This window comes from Anoplophora glabripennis, unplaced genomic scaffold (genome assembly GCF_000390285.2).
Source record: "Anoplophora glabripennis isolate ALB-LARVAE unplaced genomic scaffold, Agla_2.0 scaffold715, whole genome shotgun sequence".
NCBI lineage: Eukaryota > Metazoa > Arthropoda > Insecta > Coleoptera > Cerambycidae > Anoplophora > Anoplophora glabripennis.
Genome location: NW_019416828.1, coordinates 1 through 27,408, shown reverse-complemented (window position 1 = coordinate 27,408; position 27,408 = coordinate 1). Strand labels below are relative to the sequence as shown.

Here is a 27,408-nt window from a genome sequence, read left to right as displayed (position 1 = left end):
TCTCATTCCCACACTTTTTTGAAAATTACAACTTATATTGTAAATATTTTGTCTTGATATTTTTAATCTTAGGTTATACTGATTTTACCAGTAAAACAGATTTATAAAATGCACCTTGTTATTTTTTTATTAAAATGATTTTGTTTTATATTTATGTATTGACTGATTTTATTTCATTCTATAAATCTGTAATTAATTTAAAAAATTATATATTGTACATACTTTCTGTTTATATTAAAACAATGCATATATTACAAATAAATAAATATTATAAAATATATTTTCCCTTATGTAGTTTTCACTTTCTTGACATTTTCCATTTTTTCTAATTTTAATAGCAGAGTTTTCACTTGGGTCACTAGCAAGCTAATTGTTTTATCAATTTGTTCCAATCTTTCTTGTTGACTGAAAAAAAAGAAGGGTTATTTAATAAAGCAAAACTTTTTACATTTTTTTTTTCAATAAACTAATTCGGAAACAGGACTGTTTTGTTTCAGCCTTTTCAGAAGTTTACACCACACACCGATAAATATACAGAGCATTCGCCTCGTGTCCACTGAGCTTAGGCAACCAACATCGCAAGGCTGGTACTGATAACTGGAGTCGCCAATATTAATGATTCGTTTACAATAAACAGTGACAAACTGTTACGTCTACACTCGAGATAATGCGATCGCTGATTGGTAGAATAGAATCTCGTGAAAAATTACACCAATCACAGCCGGTGAAAGACAATGTTGTGTGTTAATGTAATCTTGATATTATTGTTTTAATACTTATTTTTTATTTAACCGAAATTTCAAACAAAATAATTGGTCCCACTGTTTCGTCACACAAGTAAAACTGTAAATGATAATTTCATCTGGCTGCCATTCCTTTTATACTCATTTTGAAAAACATATAGACCAAAAAGATACAGGGTGTTTTTAAAATTGAAATACTTAACAGGTGATTTCTTGACATTAATTAACACAATACAGAGTGATTTCGAAGTTTAGGCTTAAATTGTAACATGTAATCAAAAATATTTGTTATTATAATATCCGTGAAATAATCGTGGGAGTACAAGTCTATTCCTTACACTTACAGTGTTATTTTTGATCATTTTATTTTTGATAGCAAGTTTTTTGTTTTTGGTAAAACCTCTATAGTCTGTTTAGAAATGAAAGAGAGTAATAAAAGCTTATTATATATGCAAATCGTAAATAAATGTAGTACTGGTGCCTATATTCAATATTTTTAAATTATGTATTATACGTATAGATGAGGTGTACTTTTAAAAAACTGTGTGACTGGGTTGTACTAAATTGTAGCAGGTAGCTAAAATTTAATCCCCGACAATCCGTCTTTGTCTATGCCACTTCAATTTCTCGGTCCATTTCTCTTATAAGTAAACAATATAAAAAACAGCATTTCAAAACATGAGGCTACTTTAAGCATCGTAACCGGGTTAAGAGGGTTTTTAATAATTCAAATAAAATTATTCAATATTATTATCAAAATATTTATTTAAATTTAATGAATAGACTTTTATTCCACACAAAAATATATGTATTTTGAAAATTCAAATTATGGTGAGTAAATGTAGTGTTGTATAAATGTACAATAAAGAAAATAAAAAAGTAGGTATATTAAAATTCATCCTCTGAATATTCTGATGAATTATCTTCGTCTCCTACATTGATAACGATAGGTTCCACAGTAACGTCAATTAAATTATCGAGTTCCCACATTTTCTCCTCTTCTTTTTGTACATGATGTATATATCTTTGCCAGTTATCTGCAGTTACTGGTTCCAAGGAATTTTTTAACAAAATTTTCACGTCACTTAATTTAAACGTCGTATTGTTTCGCGCTACATCTCCTTTTAAAACCTGCGCCCAGACTAATTCGATTGGGTTAAGTTCACAGTGATAAGGTGGTAACCGTAAAACCGTTATTTGGCGATTTGTTGCCATTTCATCGATAACATATTTTTTCTGATCTTTATTAAGATTGACAAGTGTCAAAAGTTCCTTTTTCACCATATTTATTTCAAAAGAAATGTTTTTTCCGGATAACCATTGAATTATATCGGCTTTCCTCCAAGCAGTCGTAAGCGTCCGCTCGGTCTGCCGTGATTGTCGATTTTCCAATCCCTGTCATGTTGGAACACTTTTCCACGATGTCATCAACACTGTTGGTAGGATTTTGGTGTTTCAATGCATTAAATACATTTAATATATAATCTTCTCATTCTGAGACAGCGCACATCTTTTCACGCGTTTAGCAGGTACGTAATCTGATAAGCTCGACATTTTACCCAAACAATATTATATCCACTGGCACAATAGTCACTAAACATAAGTCGAATTTTACTCTACTGCACTAGCACGTCTTCGTATATTCAGCTCTAAGACTGGATTGATCTGTCACAATACACTGGCTCCTGCCCTATGATATATCCAGTAAAATATACTAATGTACACCCATTACCTGTTAGCATTAGTGTTGTTCGATAATTACCTGAAACGAAATATTACCACGCCCATGGCCGGTTCTTATCTCGGGGTTTTATTACTCTCTTTTATTTCCAAACAGACTATAGTAGCAATCATATATGCTTTAACAGGTAATGTAAAATGGTTTTGCAATCAAAGATGCATATTTCTTTGATAACCCTGGGAACACATTTTTAACAGCAAATATTTAGGTAGTCAATGAATTTGTATTTAAAATAATACTATTAACCTAAAACCTGGATTAAAGTCAATTAAGAGAGTTTTTCAAAACCTCAAAATTTTTTAATTTTTTATAAAGACAACGGTTACAATGGAACTCATATTTCAACTATAGTTCAACTATTCTGCCTTAAACTGCAATTTGTATGGTTCAGTTAGCGTTTATTTTTTTTGTCCTATATTTCTAATTTGAAATACCCCTGCTGTTTTGCCTTAAACTGCAACAACCAATCTCGACTACAAGTAGAACTGGTATCATTATTATCATTCAGGTGGTTACTAAATCTCTTTATCGTGGTCACCAATATAGTGAGGTGATAAATATTCACTCCATAATAATAATTAATTTATGGCTGTATCTTTGTCTGCTAAATCGCAACAGCCGTGCGATTAATCGACGTGATCTAGCTGATTAAGGCTGTTTATACAGGGTGTAAGAAGTTTGACTGCCATTACTTCAGCATGACATAGAGTAATCATAAATGAACAAGAAAGTTGTATATTACAGGGGCGTAAGATTAACAGTTTTCAAAATACAGCGAGTATTACTATTGGGGAGTTTCATCACAACGTGACAACAGCGCTTAACCTAATGCATACCATGTATGCACGCGGCAGACTTGTCCTACGGAAAAAATGTAAACTACTATTATTGCGGAACATTTAGTAAATTTCAAGACAGTTGCTTTCCAGTTTTTAAATAAATAAAATAAAATGAATCGATTTTGTATTACGAAGATAGTGTCGTGCTTAAATTTTAGCTCGAATTTTAGTAATTATGAATCTCTTAAAACAGAAATTAAAAGTACCCAAAGATTCACATCATCCAAATCATATTAAAAATTATTTAGTACTTACCAAAAAGCAAAATTCAGTAATTTTTAAATGCACAAGTATAAAACAAACTACAACATATGCTCAAAATGTCCACCATCATTTTAGATGCATGCACGACACCGTCGAATCCAGTTTTCGCGGACTTGCTGGAAAATACCCGGATTTATCCTTATTTGATGGGCAGCGGCAAAAATTCGTTCTCGCAAGTCTTCGATTGTTTCAACCTCGCTGGCATACACAAGTTCTTCATATGTCCTCATAATTAAAAATCCAATGGATTAGATCTGGTAAAACATTCTGCAAAAAATTCAAATATGCCTCTCCTGTCAATCTAACTGGTAAGATAAAAGGTCCTATTAGATTGTCTCCTAATATTCCACACCAAACATTTATCGAAAAAAGATGCTGGAAATTTGATGTCTGTTGTGTATATGTGGATTTTGCTCCGCCCAGTTATGAAAATTACGTGCATTAAAATGCCATTTCTAGTAAAGCATGCCTCATCCGTTGGTAGCCAAAATTCTTGAAATAAAATGGGGGTTGCGGTCAGTTTTAGTTAAAAACCATCTACAAAAACTTAACCGAGGGGCGAAATCTGCAGGTGGCAATTCTTGAACCCTCTGTAGTTGATACGCATATAGCAACTACTTTCGTAGTCTATATTCGTCTATATTAGTTCTATGGACAGTCCAGTGAGACACTCCGACTTCTCGAGCTATGCTTGGATTACTACGCCTGGAGTCTCTGTCAACAATGTCTAAAATTTGTTCTTCCGCAATGACATCGACGCCGACGGTAAATGCGTCGAGCTCTAGCAGAATTGCGGCGAGCCTCCCAAGCAAGGAGAAATACCTCAAAAAAGGAAATAGTGGTACGCAAGAACACTCCGATACGGTCGAATTCCAGATACCAACTGAATTGTGTATTGGTCGACAGCGTAGTACCTCGTGTTATTATAATCGCCGCGCTGTTGTCGTATTGCTCGATATGAATTATCGAATTTTAATTTTATTACAACGCTAATTATTTTTTAGAATTAAGCATATAGAAGTTCAAAAAAGTGATATACATTTTATTTTATGGTATTTTATGCACGCAGTTATATCAATATTCCTTAATTAATCGAACTTTTGTACATCAAGTTGAAGATTTTGATAACTATTTTCTCGGAAATGGTTGAGTTAGGACCCATGTCATATACTCAGTGTTAAAGTTTAAAAGTATTACTGACATTGATAGTTATCTATTACCGAGAAATAATTAACTGTAATGTTTTTGGTATTGCTTTATTAATATGCCGAGCACACTATATATTTTTTTTCTCTCTCTCTTTTTCTCGTTTGCTTTGCAAAGAGTATTGTGTTACTTTTTGTTAGCTGTAAGAAATCTGCTTTTTACCTTATTCTGTTATCTAGTATTAAGTATATTTTTTATATATGGTAAATTTTTCATTTAAATGTGCACATCTAAATATTTGGTCTCTGCTACCTAAATTTAATGTTCTGAAGAATTATATTTTAGAAAATAACTTTGATATTTTTGCATTGAGTGAGACGTGGCTAAATTCGTACATTCCTGATCAATCTTTGAAAATTGATGGCTATACTTTAATTCGTAAAGATAGGAATGGAAGGGGGGGAGGAGTAGCCTTTTATTTGAAGTTCTCATATTTATTTAGCATCATCGACACCAGCAATGATCTAGAACAGCTTTGGATTACTGTACCTATTAATAAAATTAATTACATATTTGGGGTCTGCTATAATCCGCCTCGAACAAATTCGAAACTTTTTACTGATAATTTAGAAGAATCTATATCTAATTGTATGCAATTTGGAGATAATATTATTTGTTTTGGTGATATTAATATTAATTTGTTATCTTTGGATTCGAATGCAACTCGCTATTTTTTAAATATGCTTGAATCACTGAATTTTCATCAAATTGTTAATGAAGCTACACACATAACTGCTACTAATGCATCGTTACNTGCACTGGTGATTTTAATATTGACTTCTTGAATATATCTACAGTAGGTGTCAATAGTCTGATTTCTATATTCGAAAATTTTAATTTGAAACAAATAATTGATAAACCAACTAGAAAATTGTCATTGCTTGATCTTATCATTGTCTCTAAAGAAATTAATGTAGTAGATGCTGATGTAATTGAAACAAATACATCTGATCATTCCCTAACATATTGCATCATAGATATGATTGTGGTAAAAAATGTACCAATCTTCCGTACATACAGAAACCTAAAAAATGTTAAGTATGATATGCTTATTGCAGATTTTTATAATATTCCGTGGTATAATATATTTGATATGGGAAATGTTGATGACAAAGTTACTTTTTTAGTACAGAATCTTACTCATTTGCTTGATATTCATGCGCCTATTATCACAAAGAGGTTCACAAAATCTCCTGCACCGTGGATAACGGACAATATTAAATTAATGATATCACTTAAGAAAAAGGCCTTTAATAGATTTAAACAAACTAAAAGTGAAGCACATTGGCAATACTACAAGGATTTACGTAATTACACAACTCAAGCTATTAAGCAAGAAAAAAAGGCATATGTTAATTATAAAATAAAGCATTCTAGTACAAAAGAAAGATGGAGATTTCTTAAACAAAATAATTTTATACCAAATAAATCTTCTAACATTCCTGGTCATCTAAGCGATATAAATAAAATAAACGATTTTTTTGTTAATTCTATTCCTTCTGTGGAGACCCCAGAACGAGTACTAAATTTATATAACAATAGCCGTTTAAATAATTCGAACTTTACATTTCATCCAGTCACAGAATGTGATGTAAGTAAAATATTACATAAAATTACCACAAATGCTACAGGGTGCGATGGTTTAAATTTAACCTTTTTAAAATTATTTATTCCTGAAGTAATTCCATACATAACACATATTGTTAATTATTGTCTTACTGAATCTGTCTTCCCAGCTCTGTGGAGGAGTGCTGTGATAACTGTGCTACCAAAAAAAAGTAATCCTGAGGAATTTAAGGACCTTCGTGCCATAAGTATTTTGCCAACCATATCAAAAGTTATCGAAAGGGTAATGGATATACAGTTACGGATACATTTGCAAGCAAATAAACTAATTCCTGAGATTCAGTCCGGATTTAGAGCTGGTCACAGCTGTGTAACAGCGCTCTTACATGTAGTTGATGACATTATAAATTCAACTGATAAAGGTCTTTGCTCTATATTAGTTTTATTGGATTTCAGTAGAGCCTTTGACACAATAAATCATGACATTATGCTTGCGATCCTTAAATATATAGGTTTGTCAAATAATGCTTTGATGCTGTTTGAAAATTATATACAGAATCGCTCTCAAAGAGTGCGATTAAATGATAGTATGTCACATTCTTTGTTATTAAAGTCAGGTGTACCGCAAGGGTCAATTCTGGGTCCTCTTCTTTTTACCATTTATACTAGCAATTTAATAAACTCATTAAAGTTTAGCAGCATACATCTTTATGCGGATGATACGCAAATATATTATTCATTTTCTCCTAGTGAGATAGATATTGCTTCTGCGCGTATTAATAATGATTTGAATAATTTTATAAATGAAGCTAAAGACCATTGTCTCTTAATCAATACATCAAAGTCTAACGTCATCATATTTGGTCCCAAGAAGCATCGATTAGTTGTGCAAAATCAAATAGATATTAATATACAAGGGTCCATTTTGCCAAAATTAGATAAAGTCAAAAGTCTTGGTGTAATTATTGATAGTGATCTTAGATTTAAAGAATATGTAGATAAAACTATACAAAAAGGATACTCCGTATTAAGAGCAATATATACTAATAGACATTGTATGCCTACTGAAACTAAAATTATGCTTTGTGAAAGTTTAATTTTATCACTATTAAATTTTGCTGATGTTTTGTATGGACCGTGCATCAATGCATTATATAAACGTAAAATTCAAAAGTTACAAAACTCTTGCCTCAGATTTATTTATGGAATTCGGAAAAATCAAAGAATATCCTACAAACTTCAAGAAGTGAAATGGCTTAATATGGAAAACAGACAATTACACCATGCAGCTTGTTTATATCATTCAATTATTTTAAATAAATCACCGCCTTATCTATATAGAAAGATCAAATTTAGAACGGACGTACATACAATTAATATAAGATATAAGGGTCTTCTAACTCCCCCACAACATAATACTGAGATGTTTAAGAGGTCATTTAGTTATCAAATTTGCGATGTTTATAATAATTTGGATCAAGATATAAAAGAGAGCAATATATACTCATTCAAACGTAAATATAAAAGACTTTTATTTGAGCGGCAATATTATTAATAATACTACTATTTATTTGTGGTTAAATGTCATTACTAATAATTATTATTTAGGATTAGAATATTTATGTTAGTAATAGGTTATGTTGAGTAGTGTGCACAACCTTGCTTGTGCAGACTAGACTTCGCCTTTTGTTCGACTTAATGGAAACTAGTTTGTGCAATGTGTATGTTTGTTATAGAATAATAAAGACTATTATTATTATTATTATTATTATTATTATTATTATTATTATATAAGGTTTTTTTGTTTATTTAAAGGTATTATATTGTCTGTTAAAATTAAGGCAGTCAAACTTCTAATACCCTGTATTCATACAAATCTGTTTCCCAAAAAATGCGTCTATTTATATATTAAGTATTTACTACTCCCAGGTTACCACCAACTCTAATAAATACAAATCAGTAACTATAAATTCGATAACAATATAATTCTACGCAGGAACTCGGTGGATACACATGTACACCACATACATCGGTGAAGTGCTTACAGGAATTGTACGAAGTTATCCGCGGTGGGTCCTTATAAAGATACTCGTGACAGCAGCAACAAGAGATTACCCTGAATTATTTCAGTTGCATTTTTGATTAGCTATTGATTCTTCATTCGTATTAAGCAAGCGCAATACAACCAACCCACCGATTTCGAAACGCGATATTTAGATTTAGGGGCACCTTGAAATAATCACATATAGGCCCTTATATTGAAAGATACATCTAACAGATCAGAAAATTATTTTTCAAAAGGTTGGAGCACTTTAATTGATACATATTATACATATGATAGATCGGTCGATAGCCGCACGGTTTAAGGCGTCAGTCCTTAAATCGTGTGCAAATTTTTGCTCGGGTTCGATTCCCGCGGCCGGTAGACTGTAGATTAGCTATGCTTGTACGGAGGATTGACACCCTCTGTGCAGGTATGGTAGGGTGGAAGAATGTTAGCTTGGGTCAATGTGAGAGATTGACACCGGTTGGCATTTGACCACCCCCCTAATTAATGAGGTTTTCCAGGTTTCCCTCATTCCTGCACTGAATGGTGGTTAGGGCTTACCAACATAAGTCGTTCCTGGGCGCAAATGCGGCCTGCCTAATAATAATATGCCGCCTCCTCTCCCGCACTAGTCTTCGACTTATGGGCTAAGCTTATTATTATTATATTGTACAGGCCTAAAAGCATATGCAGCAGCACCGACGATACTAGGAACGAACGACCACAATCACGGACCGCATTACGTAGCTGTCGTAACGACACCAAACATACGCCCGGGGCCACATCTTTTACCCTACACCATAAAACTTGAGACGCGCACAGATATTCCTACTCACATCACATGACACGCGGAACCTCACAGCCACTACAACCATTGTACTGCGCAGGCCTAAATATGCCTATAATGAACATTCACTGCTTGGAATATAACAATTGTAAACAAAATTTAACGAAATATACAAAACATTCGCCGATAACTCTAGTATAAACAACCAAAAGACACGATACTAGTATATAATCACTACCTAATCCACTTGCAATTGAATACCGTAACAATTTGTCACCTAAACTACTGCAGGTCGACAAAACTAAGAAAATGTTAGATGTTACTGGATCGTTAGATTTGAGATAATCATAGTTAAAAACGACACACAACATATTTTTACAATAGAATTAAAAAATGCTTTCTCTGGAAAACGATTTAAAACTTTTGTTGTGATTCAGTCATAATGTCATTAATTTTAAGAGGATATAGAGAAAAATAAGTATAATACGATGGAGTCATTAAAAAAAATTAAATGCATATTTAAGCTGAAAAATTTCAAATCATTATTTAACCCCCTTTTCAGGCTGTTACTGACCGGCTGACGTCAGCTGGTTATTCACAGTATTGCGCACGGCTACGATATGAACAAGGTGCCCTAGATGCTACGTTGCCATATTTATATATTTTCGCTCACATAAAGACAATAAATAAACGGTTTCCTCACGTCAGCCAATAATAATTTATAATGGTATAAATTATTTTTTATATTTATGCAATCAACATAGTAAATTGTTATTGTTGCCCAGCAAGAACCTCGAGGAGGTCTGAGCATGCCTTGCCAAAAATCAGTTTTTATTAACATCATAATGTTGATCTCTTAATTTGCTGTAAGCCTTCGGGCTTACAACAAATGTTCAAATACATTACCGTTACCGTCTATGCACAAGTGTACACGTTGGATAGATGAGCGGCGGATGCGATGGAATAAACCAGGGTTGTTACGTATTTCTTCAGCGGCATCTTCGATACGATTCCGCAACTGCTCTACATTTTCTACCTCAATGTGATACACGACAGATTTCATATAACCCCATATAAAAAATTCCATAGGATTATTAACGTTTTCACGTTTTATAATTTATTATGTTAAATAATACACAGTTTTAGTATTATGTTCAATTTATTATTCAATATGCAGTTGAGTATAACCAAAGTTTACATAATAAATGTAAACTTTAGTGTAAATGTAAACTTTGGTGTAACCTAGATAGGTAGTTACTGTTTTTGAGAAAGTAATATGTTTTTTACCTGTTTAAAATGCCAGCACGAGTAAAATAGCATTCATCCGTCCAGATCACTTTGTTATTAAAGTTAGGTTCTGCTGCACTTCGATTTAGGAACCAAGACGATTGGTTAAATTAGATGGAAACGCCTCCGATATTCAATTGCAGCGGCATTTGCGTTCTGTACACACTCTCCGTATAAAATTACCATATCCACAAATTCGGCATTCGTATACAAAGCCATCACGACCGACAATTTAAACAATCCGAAAGAAACTAATGGTTTCGTGTGTCTTTCCAATCCACATCCCCTCTCCATCTATATGGTGTAATGTTCACTCCTTTGCGGGAAAAATGCGGGAGATATGGAGGGTGGTAGATTTTAATAAACGCCTTAAATTGTTAATGGTTTTGTAACCGTGTGTAGTGTATTTTGTATATTCAGTGCCTACAAACCTCTGCTTTATTTATTTTCTTTTAAAGAAAGTTGACTTCGAGAAGTCAGGCTTGTTAAAACATTTTACACTAAGTTAATACAATTATTAAAATTATTTATAATAAAATGCAGCATGATCCTTTATTTACTTGCATACGTTTAACGCGGAACCCAAAATAAATGTGAACCATAGATTATGATGTGAACTTGGCAACACTGTTCGCTTCAGCTGACGACTGATTCGTTACATTACGTTACAAATTTTTCCGAGCATCCGGGCATCTGGCAGGGCTGCCCTCTTAGCGGGAGTTTCGGGTGGATTTCCTTCATTTTTAAAAGTCGAGTCAAAAATTTTTTTCCGATTTTCTGGTCTTTATTAAATCTTCCGAATACGTGGTTAAAATTAATGCCATTATGACTGAATCACCTTGTAAAACTCTTTTTTATTTTGGTCTATCCTATCAGGTATTATATGTATTCATACAATGCTGAAACTTTTGAAAACTTTTATACAACGAAATATTTTCTCAACGAATTATAAATTAATATTTGTTGCTAAAATTTGAAGAAATATAGTGCCGACCCTCACGAGAGACGAATAATCCGCACAATTTCTAAAAAAGAAATCGTATTTGTTTTAAACATAATAGAACAGGGCGCCATCCAAGCGTCCAGGATCGCCCCTGTTTCTTTCTTCCCTACTGCACATCTACCACTTACATCTACCATTTTAAATATCGATAGGAATCGGTAAATAATATGTAAAATTCTAAAAATTAGTCAGATACTCACGCTACAAAATCGTTTACATGAACATAATCATCTAGACTTCCTTCTTTCTTGCTGACATCACCTAAAATAAAAAGAGAACAGTTTTAAAACGACAATCTCAATTTACAGGGAAAAGTTCATTAAGGGTGCTTTTCTGGATCATTGCTCTAGTATCAATAAATTACTTGCTCTTTTTAGTTTAGAGATAATCTAATATAGAATAAAGATAATGGTTAATACAGCTACAACACAATCGTAAGTTTTTATATCGAGATGAACAATTTTTAAGGCCTATAAAGGGCTTTGTATACTTTTTAGAATCATGTTAAAGGGACATTTCTGCACTCCAGTGTATCTGTTCTCTCTATAAGGAACTACCCAAGAGGACTCTAGTATCCACAATTTTTCCTTTTTTGCTATATTTATACGCTTCAAAACGTTTATAGTAGAATAAATATATACGTACTTAAAATAGCTTCGAGTTCAGCTAGTAATTTTTCCATATCGTAGTGCTCAACTTCTGCGATGGGATCAATATTATATCTGGCAAAAAACATTTCAATTTCAAGATCACTAAACCCACACCTAAAAATGTTATTAATAAATCATTACTATTACACTTTAAACTGAGATATAATGCAACACACACACTTTTTAAGCGCTTCCCGTATATGTCTTATGGTAATATTTAGTTCCCTCTTGAGTTCCGACTTTCTGCTACGTCCACATCCAAGTTTTCGTAACATGTTAAAGAATCCTCTCTGAATGTATTCTGTCATTTGCATTTCATCGGGTGCAATTGCTATTTCAGTCTTTACGTCCGCATAAGTGTCGTTGATTATAGCCAAAAACATATTCTATAACAAAATAGTTATGTGCATTCAGCAGACATTGTGATGGTTTAGTAAATGCATTGGTTAGACAAGCACAACAAAAGAGAAGTGGTCTGTTCCAAAGAGGATACATAGATTTAATGTATCCTTATGTATTTTGACGTTCTGAATCCGAATCAAAATTGCTCAATCATCCTTCATGTTTTTTAAAATTGCAAAAACTGCCCTTAAATACAGAAAATATGGAAAATTCAATTTTTCAAAACTACAGGGAGTCCAACTTCATCTTTCATCCCTGTTTCTTGTGTCTACGGATAATACGGAAAAAGTCACTGTGAATAGAAGGTACAGCTAAAAAACAGATTTCCATCCAGGGTCGCAAAACATCATCTGCGAATCCTTAGTTGAACCTCCAAATATTCTGCTTCTACCTCTCCATATTAAACTTGGATTCATAAAACAGCTCGTTGAAACTTTGGACAAAGATGGCGACTGTTTTGGATACTGAGGAGAAAAGTTTCCGGAAATAAGTGATGCTAAACTGAAGGAAGGTATTTTCGATGATCCTCAAATCTGTACCATGTTCATAGACAAAAAATTTATCAGAAAAATGAATGATACTAAAAGAGCAGCATAGCTATGTTTCAAGGAAATCTCTCAAAATTACATGGGGAGTTAGAAGGGTGAGGATTACCTGAATTGGTACCTGAATAATTGTGGAATTGTTGAGAAACTTCAAACGGTTGGGTTGCTTGATGAACATGAAATTGCATTTACTAGACTTTCATCTTGATTACTTTCCGGAGAACCTCGAAGACTACAGCGAAGAACAGGGTGAACAGTTTAGCCAAGATATCAATGAAATGGAGCGTCGGTACCAAGTAATGTGGGATGTTAATATTTGTTACTTAAAATGGAAAACGAATCAAAAACACAAAAGAAAAACATGCATAGATCGTTTGAAGATAAGAGTTCATTACAAAATGGAAATGGAGTACAATAAACATCATTTATCATCTGGAAACGATCTTCATATCTTCTAATACCCTCTTCTCTCTACGGCATCAATTGGCTAAAATTCTATCTCTGGGAAGGAATTTCCTAGATTTTAGGATGATTTTACACGGTATAAAAATATTGTAGGGTAATATAGTGATTCTACTCGCAGAGGGAATCGGCTTCAGTGCGTCAAAATACATATAGATATGATCCTGCAGTAATTTTCATTCTCTTTTGACAATTGTTCCAAATGCCATACACTCTAGTGAATTGTGAATAATTATCGTATCTGTGTAAGCTGTAGATGAATTATTATTGTCTTCATATATGGACACCCTTTAAAATAATAAATGAATAATATTTAAAATACTTACTAGCAGTACGAAGAATACCAAAAATATATATGACAGGAAATAAATTGGTGCTAATATTCTGTTTGCTTTTTCAATCTCGGGATAATCAAAATCACCCAGAATTGTTCGAAGAAGTGTAAACATTGCTTTTCCAAAACTGCTAAAGCTTTCAACCTAAAAGTTGCATTTATCATTAATATAATATTGCTTGCGATTAACTGGAAAATTAGAATATGCCTTCATAAATGATTACAAGCCTCGTGACCAATAATTTTGTTTGGAACAGTTATTTTATTTCCTGCATGTTGGCAATAATATTTTGGCAAAATTAAAAATTATTAAAGCGGTCAGGTTAAGATCAAATTAAAATGCAACATTCTGTTTCATCGGCTGTGACTGGTGTAACTTTTACGAGATTCTATTCCACCAATCAGCGATAGCATTATCTCGAGCGTAGGCGTAACGGTTTGTTACTGTTCATTGTAAACGAATCATTAATATTGGTGACACCAGGATGTAGGGAATTTTCGTTACCAGTACCAGTCGTGCTATGTTGGGTTGCCTAAACTCGGTGATCACGTGACTTGTAACATTTATGAAGGCTCTGTATATGTACAAATGTACAAACTGAACGTTCTATTGAAAATAGCATCTGATAGCAAATGTCTAATGATAATTTTCTCTTAATTTAACTCGTAAACTTACAACTTTTCACAACTACAACAGTTTTATTATAAGAAAAAATGCTTTGTGTTGCAATTGACGTTTGTTATTAACGTCTAGTTATTTTTTAACTAACTATTTTTTAACTTTTTTGGTCAAATGTAGTTGTAAAAAAAAATATTAAAAATCGTAGGATTACGATTAATTTGTACAATATACAGATACACTGTACAATTTCTTTAATGATAGAACACTTATTGTTTCTCAAAATACTGCATTAACTAAAAAAATGCTTTTACCCATTGCCCACGCTTACCTAAAATGGCTATTATATTACCAAAATTCAGTTAAGTACTAATTTTTTATAATGACACACACTTACCTGGCTTCCAAATATTAGGTATCCAAGTTGGGCGAATGCAAAAAATATTATAAAAAACATTACTGAAAAGCCTAAAATATCCCAAGCACACTAAAAAATATTAAAAATGATGAAACAAATAGCTAATATATAAATAGAGATCAAACTTATACTTTTGTTATTTTTTATTTTCTTTTATCTTAAGTTTCTACCATATCCTAATTTACCTTTTTCAGTGTATTGTTCAGCTGTCCCATGGTTCTATTAAAATTCAGATATTTAAATATCTTTATATAGGTAAAGAATAAATTTATAGCGAACATGTCATTCTGTAGGAGATGTATATACGCAAAATATTCAAAATTCCCGTACTTGAGTGGATTTCTTGAGAAAGATTCGATTGTACTGGGTATATATTTTATGTTTAGAATCGAAAATATTGAATTGGCAATGCAAGTCTAAAATAAACAAATATTAGTTTAGGTTTGAAGGTAAGTACATACAGTGTCTCCATGGATGAAGTTAAAGGTAGGAATTCAAAATATTTTTCATTTTTTGAAAAAAATGAAATTTTGAAAAGATTCTTCTTGTGTTCAAATCGACAAATATGTACTATTCTATTGGCCGACATATACAGGGTGTTTTCTATAAAAATAATTGATTTTGTACTTTGAACTCAATAAATACATAAATAATAATTAATCATTTTCCAACATTTAATTAATTGTAAAAAAATATTAGCTTTACCACATATGATATCAAATAATATTGTTTTTAATTGCCAGTGTTGCGAGAAATAACTACTCCGCGAGCTATATGCCCTACCGGCATTGAATTATACTCGCAACACCTAGTACAACAGCTAGGGTCGTTCCCTATGTGGGCAGCAGTCGTGCAACAAAGTACCTGGCAATATAGCAGGTTGCTTCCTACGGTAGCCATTTGAATGGCACAGTTGGGAGTCTGGACGACAGATGAAGCCATGTGCGCTCCGCATACAAAATAATGTTGTTGACTTTTTTCCGATCCCTTAAACAAAAACTACCTTTCCTACACAAGTAGGCCGATTGTTTCCAAATTAGGAAATACGAATAAATTTCAGTTCTAAACAAGTTTTTCTAATGAAATTTCTTACTATCCTATACATACAAAAAAGGCATTTTACCTACATGAAATTTGTTTGCCCGCGACAAAGTTTACTTAATTGTTCAAAAACAAAATATAACAAATTATGCTATAGATTTTTTCACGCAAAATAGGCTTCCAAAATGTCAAGTAGCTGCTCGAATTTTTTTGTTATTGACATCAATGATTAAGGGGGGCGCTTTTATACATCACTTTCAGTGAATTTATAACAGTCTCTTCACGAAGGTTTAAGGAAATCTAAACAAGCAATCTTAGCGACATGTCATTCATGTTATTGATATGAAAAGTCAAGTAACGCTGATCGCGGTTAGTATTTGGATGGGTGACCGGGAAAGATCCACAATGCTCGTCCATCTTCTGGTGGCCTATATGTCGGTGTATAGGACGACATATCATACCTCGGAAACGACGATCCCTTGTCTAAACAGTGTTAGACAAATAGAAGATCCATAACGGAATAGGTGTTCAGCAAAATTTTCGGATTGGAGATTGCTCATCTCCTGGCGTCGGTGTTTAGCCATAATAGCAGAAATAGGCCAACGCAAAATAATCAAAAAGTTGAAAGCTAAGCTACCTGTAGATAGATTTTCATGTTTTATGATTGTGTTATTGAAAGTGCGATTTCTTGTCTATGAAACGCCAGCTATAAGACGATCTGGAGTAGTACTGGCAACCGAAATCGATTTCTTGGATAGTGGGTTAACCGGTTTCGGCTAATTAGGATTTTTACGAAACCCGAAAGCCGGTTATTCGATTCTTCAAATATCCGATTATTCAAATAACCGATTATTTGGTAATCTGTTCATTCAAACATCCGAATAATTTTTTATTTAGCCAATAACTACATAACACTATAATATAGTCTTTGTGTTATGTACTTGGCATTGGCTACATAGTACATACGTAGTAGATAGAATTAGGTGGAACTATTAAGGGAAATACAATTTATTTTTATATTTTATTCTGGGACACAGACACAGACTGATTAAAAAAACAATCACCCACACCCACATACACCAAATAACGAAATGCATTTATATAAATAATAAATTGAAGAACCATAGTTTATTAATTGTAACTGTTTTAACATTTTAACTTTTAACATTAGATTTAACTTTATTTAAAATATGTGAATATGTGAATAACATCGTATATCCTGTCAGTTTTTCAAAACACCGAATTTCGGATATCCGGTTTTAACCACTATTCGGCTAACCCGTTTTATCTGAAATCGGTTTTTACGGAACCAGATTACTTAGCTGGTTTCACTTTTTTCTGATTTTTGCCAGCGCTAATCTGGAGACGATATTAAATGTTGGAAGAGGATTGACTATTTTAGAATTTCTTAGCTGTTTTATTGAGATGTAAAAATAAAAGCGAATTTAATTCTTATCATTTCATAATAGCAGAAGCAACCCGAGAATAGGGGACATCCTTTATATGTTGACCTACTTAAAACATTTCTGTACATTTACACTTGCAGTTTTTTAATATAATGAAATGTAAATAAGTTGTCCTTATTTTCCCTATTGTCAATTGCATCTGGGAATAGTCTGTATAATATTTATAATTTTTCGCATCTCCGTTCTTCTATGATTCATGTTGGTATGTCTCACTTATACATGACGCGCGCACAGGTTTAAAGGAAAAAAGTGTTTCGTAACAGTCCGTTACTACTTATTGATAGCCAGCCAGTTCATTTATATGTGCCGCACGTGCTGGTCGATTTGCCTTGTGTAGTGTATTTATGCAAAGAAAAGAATTTCCATGAATCCGAGATAAATTACGCGTAAGGGAAATATTATATTAATTATCCATTTCAGATGAGAAGGTATTTCATTAAAATTTTTCTGTTAGCCGCCCTTGACTTGATAATACTAGCTCGTATACTATGGTAAACGCAGAGCAGAGTTTTTAGACTAATTAAAATGCAAATTCCACCTTAAGTGGATTGTGTAGCTGGTCATATTAATTATTTTGAACGCGAACATTTGTTTGTAGAATATACGGTCGTTTTAACCGTCTTAGTAGGGCGTAGCCGCTTTGTTTTTTTGCCCGTATTCCATGCGACATGTAGAGAGTGGTTTTCACTCCCTTGAATGGAATGTCTAGCTAGTTATATCGTAGTTGTTTTAACTACTTTGCCCGCAAACTTTTTGTTTGCCAAATATTTGGGGCATATACGGTCGTTTTGACTGTCTTAAAAGGGCTTAGCCGTTTTGGTGTTTTGACCACGGACAATTTGTTTGCAGAATATTGGGGCACTATGCGATTGCTTTAATTCGACTAAATAAGGTCTAATCGTATTGACTTTTTGTCTGCATTTCATGAAACATGTAAAGTGTGGGTTTCACTCTTTTTACATGCAAAGTCTATCTATCTATCTCTAAGCATTTAGTAGTTATTTTAACCATGTCACCCATAACTTGTTTTAGACATTTGGACGTAATTCTACTGCTATTTTTACCCTCTGCATACCATGGTATACACGCAAAGTGGATTTTTCGTTCTAAAGGCTTCCTATTATAATTTTGCCTTGCTTACATAGCAAAATTTAAATAATCTGCTTAAAGCTACATTTTTTCAGAAGCAGTGATTGTACTGTGTTCTTAAAATATAATTGTACATTCCAGGGACACCCTTGTTGTAGATAGGTAATAAAATATCAGTGTAAGAAAATCAAATCATTTACGTAACCATTTTGAATAATTACCGAATTTTATACTTACTGAAATTATTGCCCAATCTATATAAGACCAGAACAATTTAAAATACCGTAATTTAAAATATACCAAATCTCGAATGGCTTCCATAATGAAGAAGCAAACGAGAACGTAAATTAAAATTTCACATATCATCACGAAATAATCATATGCAGTAACCAATCTTTTCAAGCTGACGCTATGGACCTCGGCAGAGGGAATGACGCCTCCACTCGTCGGAAATTCAAGCACTAATCTGAAAAAAAAAGAGATAAATGAGATAAATCCAAAGACCTATTGCAAATTATAAAAATAGGCCATCTAGAACGCTACTTACTGAAAGCGTCTAGATATGATTAAAAAAGATTAAACAACTAGCACCAATATACAGCAAATCTAAATGCCTTGTACTACAGTGTAAACTACTACAACTTTATTCATATCACGTGTAGCAAGCTCGAGCCTTTCACCGACAATTATTTCCGAAACATATTTTGCAAAATAACTTGCCTGAATTATTTCAGAATGTGCTCTTACGTGTTAAATAATCCATGTGGGTTTTACACAATGGTGTTTCATCTGATTTTTGCACTTGAAGTGTATTATCTAAATAATAATTTCTGAATAGGCGGATGGACCAATACCATGGTTATTAGATTGTAATCCATGAAAATTTTACCTGTGCATGAAAACATGAAAAGTTTTGGTGTATAAGTGGAATTAAATACAGTGGAGGAATTATTCGGAAAAAAAATTCGATTCTAACAGCTTGCACTGAATTGTAGATAAACTGAACAATAAGCTTGTCTAAATGAATGCAGTGCAACTTCGAAAATCTATTTTAGGCAGGTCCAGATTTATATAAATGAAAATATTAGTTCTCATTCACCTTTCGAAAAAATGTCATTCGAAAAATGTTTTTACAGTGTAATGAACCGGCATTAATTTTCCGTTTTGTGCAAGGCCGCTGGCCAGTTATTTATTTAATTAGTTTAATTGGGCGAAAGCAATTAACCGCGAGTCGAGTCAAACCGTCCGTTTGCCCCACTTTGTCGAGGGCCGCGCGCATCATCCCACCACGACTCCTGTACGAGAATCCTCAGTTCGCTGCCAGAACTTGAAGAACTCCAACGCCAACGTGAGGACCACCCCGAGGACCTGAACACCGACCAGAGACCGCCATCCGACCCAAGGAGTTCGCTGCCAGAACTCGAAGACCTCCAACACCAGCCCGAGGACCACCCCGAGGACCTGAACACCGACCAGAGACCGCCATCCGACCCAAGGAGTTAGCTGCCAGAAGCAACCGTCCGGAATAAGTAAGCAAATTGTATTTTCCTATTCTCACTTGTCCTGCTATGGTACAAGTCTGGCCGTTTTGAACTCTGGCAAGACAGTACGACCACGGCGTTGTCGGCGAAGGTTTGGCTGGGTCACCCACCGCCCTCGTTCGACGAACGTTGTTAGTCACATCGACCGAACTGCTGGTTTGGCTGGGTCACCCACCGCCAGTGGAAGACGTTGAGTGCAGGTCCGTACGGCAGCAGCGTTATCGGCGACGGTTTGGCTGGGTCACCCACCGCCCTCGTTCGACAAACGTTGTGAGCCCCTTTACTGACACTGCTGGTTTGGCTGGGCCACCCACCGCCAGTAGAAGACGTGAAGGTGTCGAAGTGTACAGCAGCAGCGTTGTCGGCGAAGGTTTGGCTGGGCCACCCACCGCCCAAGCTAGATAAACGCTGTAGGGCACAATAACCGAAACTGCTGGTTTGGCTGGGCCACCCACCGCCAGTAGAAGACGTTGTGTGTCGGCTGTGCAACGACGGATAGACCCCCGAAGTTTGGCTGGGCCACCCACCGCTTCCGGGAGAAGTCTGTCGGCCGCCCCGCATTTGAACTCGCACCTCGTCCAGACTTTGCCTCCTGTTTACCAACAACATCATTTTCCTGATTACCGTTTGCTTATTTGTGCCTGATATAAACCGCTTTGCTTGGCTTTTTCTCCTGGCTGGTCGCATTTCCGCTTAATTTCCGTCGCTTTGCTAGAAACTGCCGCCGATATTTATTTGTAGAATTAGAGTCACCCGTAATTATTTTTCTGTTTCAGAACCATTGGGAACAATTTATTTATTGCTCTAATTTATTAATCTTATTTTTCCCTTTCTAGCACCGACCGAAATTTAAAACCGAATATTATTCTGGCGTACCGTTTCGTAAAGTCTTAGATTGTTTATTAAATAAACCAAACGCCAAAGACTCCGTTTTCTACCGTACCGATTTTGAGTCCTGATATTTTGACTATGTGCTAATTTGTATTTATTTTCAGCACCGAAAAACCGCATAAGCATTTTAAATCCGTCGTACAAATAATAATTGCTCTAACCCATTTTATTTCATTTTATTTCATTCTTACACCGCTTGTAAATTTATTGTATATTCCTGGTTTTAGTTAGTAATAATAATTGTAATTAGAATCTGTTTTACTTTTGTTTGTTTGTTTCAAATTCAAGGCCTGATTAATAAATCTAGTAAATATATTTCCAGTTTGTATTCATTCTTAACACCGATAAGATTAATAAAATCCGATCAGTAAAAAGTCGCAGTATCTTTTTGTGACCTACACTGATAAGACCGTTTATTTTGAAAGGAAAATAACACTACACTCAGATAACTACTTTGCTTGAAATTAAGAGAAATATAACAGACCCCTGGAAAACTTTACCCCTTAAACTTTCTTCACTGCAGGTATCCCGAGTACTTACTCTAAACCGAGGGTAGGTTTCACGTGGAGTTTCCCCCACGTAAAAGATTGGGAAACTGGCGCCCGAGACCAAACCAAATAAAAAGATTTAATCCGGAGTACGTTCCTATGACGTCACTCACCACCGCCGGCTGCCAACCACCGCTGCCGATAAACAAGTCAAGGGTCGTCATAAAATTAGGCGTCCAAATGGGGACGTCAGTGACGTCACTGAATATAGTAAATTAGAATTTGAAATTACGAATTAAGATTCCGTTTAGAGTTGGTAGTATACCGGGGGCGGCCATAAGTAACGTAACTAACCGTCACCACCATCAGAACCGAAACGGCAGGAAAGTACCTTACAACAGTTTCTGAGTTCTACATCCTGTTAAAAGGATAACTCAATTTAAAAAATATCTTGTAGAAATTAAATTCCAAATGAATTTAAATTAAAAAATCGCAAGTGTACGAGAGTATACTTACTTAGTGACACCGAAAACATCCACATTAGCGTTGAATGTGGTAAAATCAACAAACACTGCTCTAGTTCCTCGTGTAATCCACAAATTTTCTTTTAAATGTTCAAATAATTCTTTCATTACCGTTTTATTTTTTGGCAAGTCTACATAAAATCCACCACCTCCGTAAGTGGTTATTTTTCCTTCATATGATATACTTCCAGTCTGACTTTCATCGCTGTATATCCACCTAAAATATTAAAATTTGAAAATGATGAGCTGAAATTATTATTTTAGTAATATAAAAGTAAAAGAAAGAATAGATCAACATGAGACAATTAAAGTAAAGCAAAATGGCTTAAATCCAAACATAAAGTTAGAATTTAGTATTCGAGTTACTTCAATATACAGGGTGTCCCGGATATGGTGGGCAATCTCTCGGATATGGATAGATAATGAGAAAATAATGTCACAAGTTCATATAAAATTTTTTCCTCCGGGCTCACCCTGTAGAGTTATTAGCTCTTGAAGTTGAGAATTAAAAATGTTTTTTTTGCTATAACTTTTGTATTTTTCAATAAATTTTGAAAATTTTTTGGCTGGATCTATAATTTTTGAAGATGCTTTATATGATAATACGAAATCCTCGATAATAATTATGGGGGCCCGTGAGCAATGCACCCCCCACCAACATTTCTAGAAAAAAAATTTTTGTTCCACTATACCCCAAATTTTCCATCATTTTATAAAAATTTATCGTATTTAACTTAAAAAAGGTGTACTTGTTGAATATCCATAAAATAGATATTTTTTGAGATAAACCCGTTTAACCATTTAATTTGAAACATTTTATTTAACAGAAACACAGGTTTAATCGTAGTTGGCTTTTACATATCAGAATAAAGGACAGATAATTTGCAATAGCAGTGTTCCAAATTATGAAAATTTGGACTTAACTAAACTAACTAAACGAAAAGTGCATGACAATCAAAATTTCGTAACTAATATAATTCACAATAAATTCTCAATGTTAGTTCCACCTTCTCTTATACAAATACGAGCTCGTTTAACAGAATACTGTTGCACTCTCCATAACATTTCAGGATTTTCCTTTCTCCTAATTCTTCTCTAGTGGTTACAGGTGTGGAATAAACAAGATTTTTCAAGTGCCCCCAAAAGAAAAAGTCAAGTGGGTTCATATCTGGAGTTCGGTCAGGCCAATGAATAGGTCCACCGCGACCTACCAGCGATTAGGATATACCTCGTTTAAATGGTCCCTTACTGCAGCACTAAAGTGAGGCGGCGCCCCATCGTGCATGAATATCAGTGCATTTCTGGTTTCAAGATCAACATCTTCTAACAGTTGTGGTAATTGATGCACAAGGAAATCTAGGTAACGTTGACCATTCAGTCTAGGGGGTAACACAAATGGACCCAATAAGTAAGGACCAATAATTCCACTCTAAACATTAACATAAAATTGTCTTTGGCGCCTAGTTTCAATAATAGCGTGTGGGTTTTCATCAGACCAATAATGTAAATTATGGGAGTTAATAACTCCATTCCTCCCAAAACTTGCTTCGTCAGTATACAGAATTAATCTCGTAAACATAGGATTTTGCTCATGTCTCTGAAGAAACCATTGAGAAAACTGTACTCTTGCACGAAAATCATCAGGATTAAGAGCATGCACTTTTTGGATATGGTAAGGGTGAAGAAGCTGTTCTCTAAGGATTCTTGCAACAGTGGTCTTTGGAACATTGGTAAAAGAAGATAATGACCTAATGCTAACTGTTGGATGAGCAGCAACTTCGTCCAGTATATTTTCCTCTACTTCAACTGTACGTGCTGTTCGCGGGGCACCCCTGTTTGCAGTAACAGGAGCAAACTGACCTAAAGACATTAAAATTTATTTAATATCCATTTTGTTTAATAATAGTAATCGTATTTTACCAGTTTCTCTTAATCTTTAATCAATACGTTCGAAAGTTTTGCGTTCCGGAGTCCTTCTATTGGGATAAGAATGCTGATAAAATCTTCTTGCTGCCGAAGCATTACAAAGAGCCCGCCTGTACATTAAATGCATATCAGCATATTCTTCATTGGAATACTCCATATTTTATAACAAATTATGAGTTATGAGATGAGTCTTAGATTTAAAACTACGTATTTGACAAGTTTGACAATTTAATTGCCTTTGGCATACTCTGACATGTCAAAGCCAACCACGATTAAATCTGTGTTTCAATTAAAATGTCTCAAATTAAATGGTACCTACCTCTTTAAACGGGTTTATCTCAAGAAATATCTATTTTATGGATATTCAACAAGTATACCTTTTTTACGTAAAATACCATAAATTTTTATAAAGTGATGGAAAATTTGGGGTATAGTGGAACAAAAATTTTTTTTCTAGAAATTTTGGTGGGGGGTGCTTTGCCCCCGGGCCCCCATAATTATTATCGAGGCTTTCATATTATCATCCAAAGCAGCTTCAAAAATTATAGATCCAGCCAAAAAATTTTCAAAATTTATTGAAAAATACAAAAGTTACAACAAAAAAAACATTTTTAATTCTCAACTTCAAGAGCGAATAACTCTACAGGGTGAGCCCGGAGGAAAAAAATTTATATGAACTTGTGACATTATTTTCTTATTATCTATCCATATCCGAGAGATTGCCCACCATTTACGGGACACCCTGTAGATAAAACGGATTTAATGCAATTTAAATAAAAAAAAAGTGTAATGTTTTTTGTCACTGTATATTATTCTACAATGAAAGTTAATGCGAATTGTACAAGCAATTTCGCTAATAACTAGCTAATATAAATGTTTTTTAATTTTAAAAATTTATATCGTGCGCTATGTAACGTAGCCCATGTTACGACTATGTTGTTACAGGAAACTTTTTATTTAAGCAATTCCTCTCTGTCTGTTTATTACTAAGTAGAAGGAGGACAGTATCAGAATGAATGGAAAATGTTTTTTGGTATTTTTGAATAATAGCAGCCGTTTAGGAGATATAAAAATTCAATAAAAACTTCGTGTTTTTATTGAATTTTTCTAATAAATTAAGACTTTTATTTCATGAAATATTAACCTCATGGTATTAACCAGTGACGTGCTACTAAAGCAGCCGCCAACTTTTCACAAATGCTTCTGTCAGAGAAAATTAAATAATAATGCAGACTGAATGACTAAACGACATTCTATACATAAAGTTGGGATTTTGTTTTATTTCTTAACTTAAATTCACATACACTTCGCTTCACTACGTACGCTATTGAATTTCCTGGTCCAAACGTTTCCGTATCCTGCTTTTTCACTGAATACTGATCATAACAAAACGAAAATAATCTTCTAAAGTACTCATGTATTACACAAGAATCATTCCTTACTTTCACCTAAAAGAAAAAATAATAATAAGCCAAAAGCGTTCAACAAGTGCAATTTTTGAAGGCCCGTTTAAAAAAATGTATGGTAAAAATGGGAAATATGATTATGAAATTTATATTTTTAATGGGCCAATTAATTAATCGCTTCATAATTTTTATCGTATTATAATAAAAATTAATTAAACCGTATTATGTAAAAATTTAAATTTTGTCAAGTAATCAACGCTATACAGGGTGTTAAAAAGAGATTGTAAAATATTTCAGGAGGTAATAGTATGAACCAAAATAAGCAGAAAAGTCTTAATAAACATGGGTCCGCAAAGTAACGGTTGCGGAGATATGGACCACTATTCGTTTTTCAAACATTTTATTTTATTAGGAATAAACCGACAAAGGAAGCTTTTAACAAACAAAAAACAAAGTTACAGAAGATGTTCAAAGTGCCCTCCGTCCATTTCCAAGCAGGCACGACATCTTCGTCTCAACGATATTCGAACTCTTTCGAAAACACCCTCCTTGGTTTGGATTTCTTGACACTTTTGATTAATCCGTAGCTGCAGCTCTTCCAGGCTATTTACAGGAGTACCATACACTAATGTCTTCAAATATCCCCAAACAAAGAAATCTAGAGGGTTCAGATCAGGCGATCTTGGAGGCCATAAAACAGGTCCGGCCCTTCCTACCCATCTATGTGGAAAAGTTTGGTGTAAATGCTCTCTAACGGCCATGGAAAAATGAGCTGGAGCACCATCATGCTGGAACCACATTTGTTGCCTCTGATTCAAAGGAATGTCTTCCAAAAACTCATACAGTGTGTTCTGCAGAAAGTTGAGGTAAGCAGCGCCTGTTAATCGGTTTGGTAAAACAACAGGACCTAGAAACCTGTCACCTACAATACCCATCCAAATGTTTAATGAAAAACGTGCCTGATGTCCAGATTCTATTAGAGCATGAGGATTTTCGTCGGCCCAAATATGCGTATTGTGAAAATTAAACACTCCATTTCTTGTGAACCCGGCCTCATCAGTAAAAAGAATGTTTGCAAGAAAACGAGGGTCTTCAGCATCATGACGTAGAAACCAGCGGCAAAAAACCAAACGTGCTTGATGATCATTTATTGGATTTAAGGCCTGTACTCGTTGCACATGGTATGGATAAAGCAGTTGCTCGTGAAGGATTCTCCAAACAAGAGGACCACTAATTCCTACCTCGGCTGATATTCTCCGCACACTCGTACCTGGATTCTGCTCTACCAGTGCTAGAATTTCTTCTTCTGCTCTAGGAGTGGATACCGACCTTGGTCTTCCGGATAAATGGCACTGTTTGCTCAAGGAACCGGTATCACGCAATCTTTGGTGAATTCTTCCAAACATGCGTTGTGAAGGAATCTGGCGATTTGGATAAGCGTCAACATAAAGACGTCGCGCTTCGGTGGCGTTCCCATTAGCACGACCATACATGAAATGCATGTCTGTTAATTCTGCGTTAGAGTAACCAGCCATAGCGAAAGAAAACTTGTGCACTGAGAACAACTGTCAAATACGTACTGTTTATTTCACTAAACATCAACCAACTATTATAAGAAAATACACAACGTTTTTGCAAAATAAAAAAAGGGGCTAAAAAACATAAAACATTCCATATCTCCGCAACCGTTACTTTGCGGACCCATGTTTATTGAGACTTTTCTGCTTATTTTGGTTCATACTATTACCTCCTTAAATATTTTACACTCTTTTTTTAACACCCTGTATGATGTCATTTACAACGAAAAAGACAATCTGCTTCTGGGCCGGCTTACAATTCCCATACCGACGAAATGGAACCTAATTTAAAGAAATCATGCTGCTAGGCCGTCCTGTCTCTATCATTAATATTTTCAATTCATTATCGCACTAAATGACGTCACGAACTAGGGCGATAGCAAACACATTTAAATCGTTTATTTTGGGTGCTAAACTTTAATAATCAAATTAACAATCTCTAAGATATCTCTTGTAATGAACCTGTTTTAATTTTGATTTTTATTAGGTCTGAATTTAAAAGTATTTATTTTATTTCGGATTATTTTACCCCAGCGGCGAGAATTA

The 27,408-nt window shown here is 34.2% G+C and overlaps 1 protein-coding gene across 1 annotated transcript; it reads right to left on the bottom strand.

Annotated features, from left to right (window-relative positions):
* Window positions 1-287: 287 nt before the first annotated feature.
* LOC108913816 (polycystic kidney disease 2-like 1 protein) lies at window positions 288-25,327 on the bottom strand (the record flags this gene model as incomplete). The annotated part of the gene is made up of 10 exons (XM_018719442.1): window positions 288-405; window positions 11,684-11,734; window positions 12,125-12,247; window positions 12,314-12,519; window positions 13,869-14,021; window positions 14,893-14,982; window positions 15,099-15,329; window positions 18,747-18,975; window positions 21,946-22,170; window positions 25,203-25,327. Coding segments are annotated over 10 exons (1,551 nt in total), but the record flags the coding sequence as incomplete, so codon positions are not given.
* Between the last annotated feature and the right edge of the window lie 2,081 nt (window positions 25,328-27,408).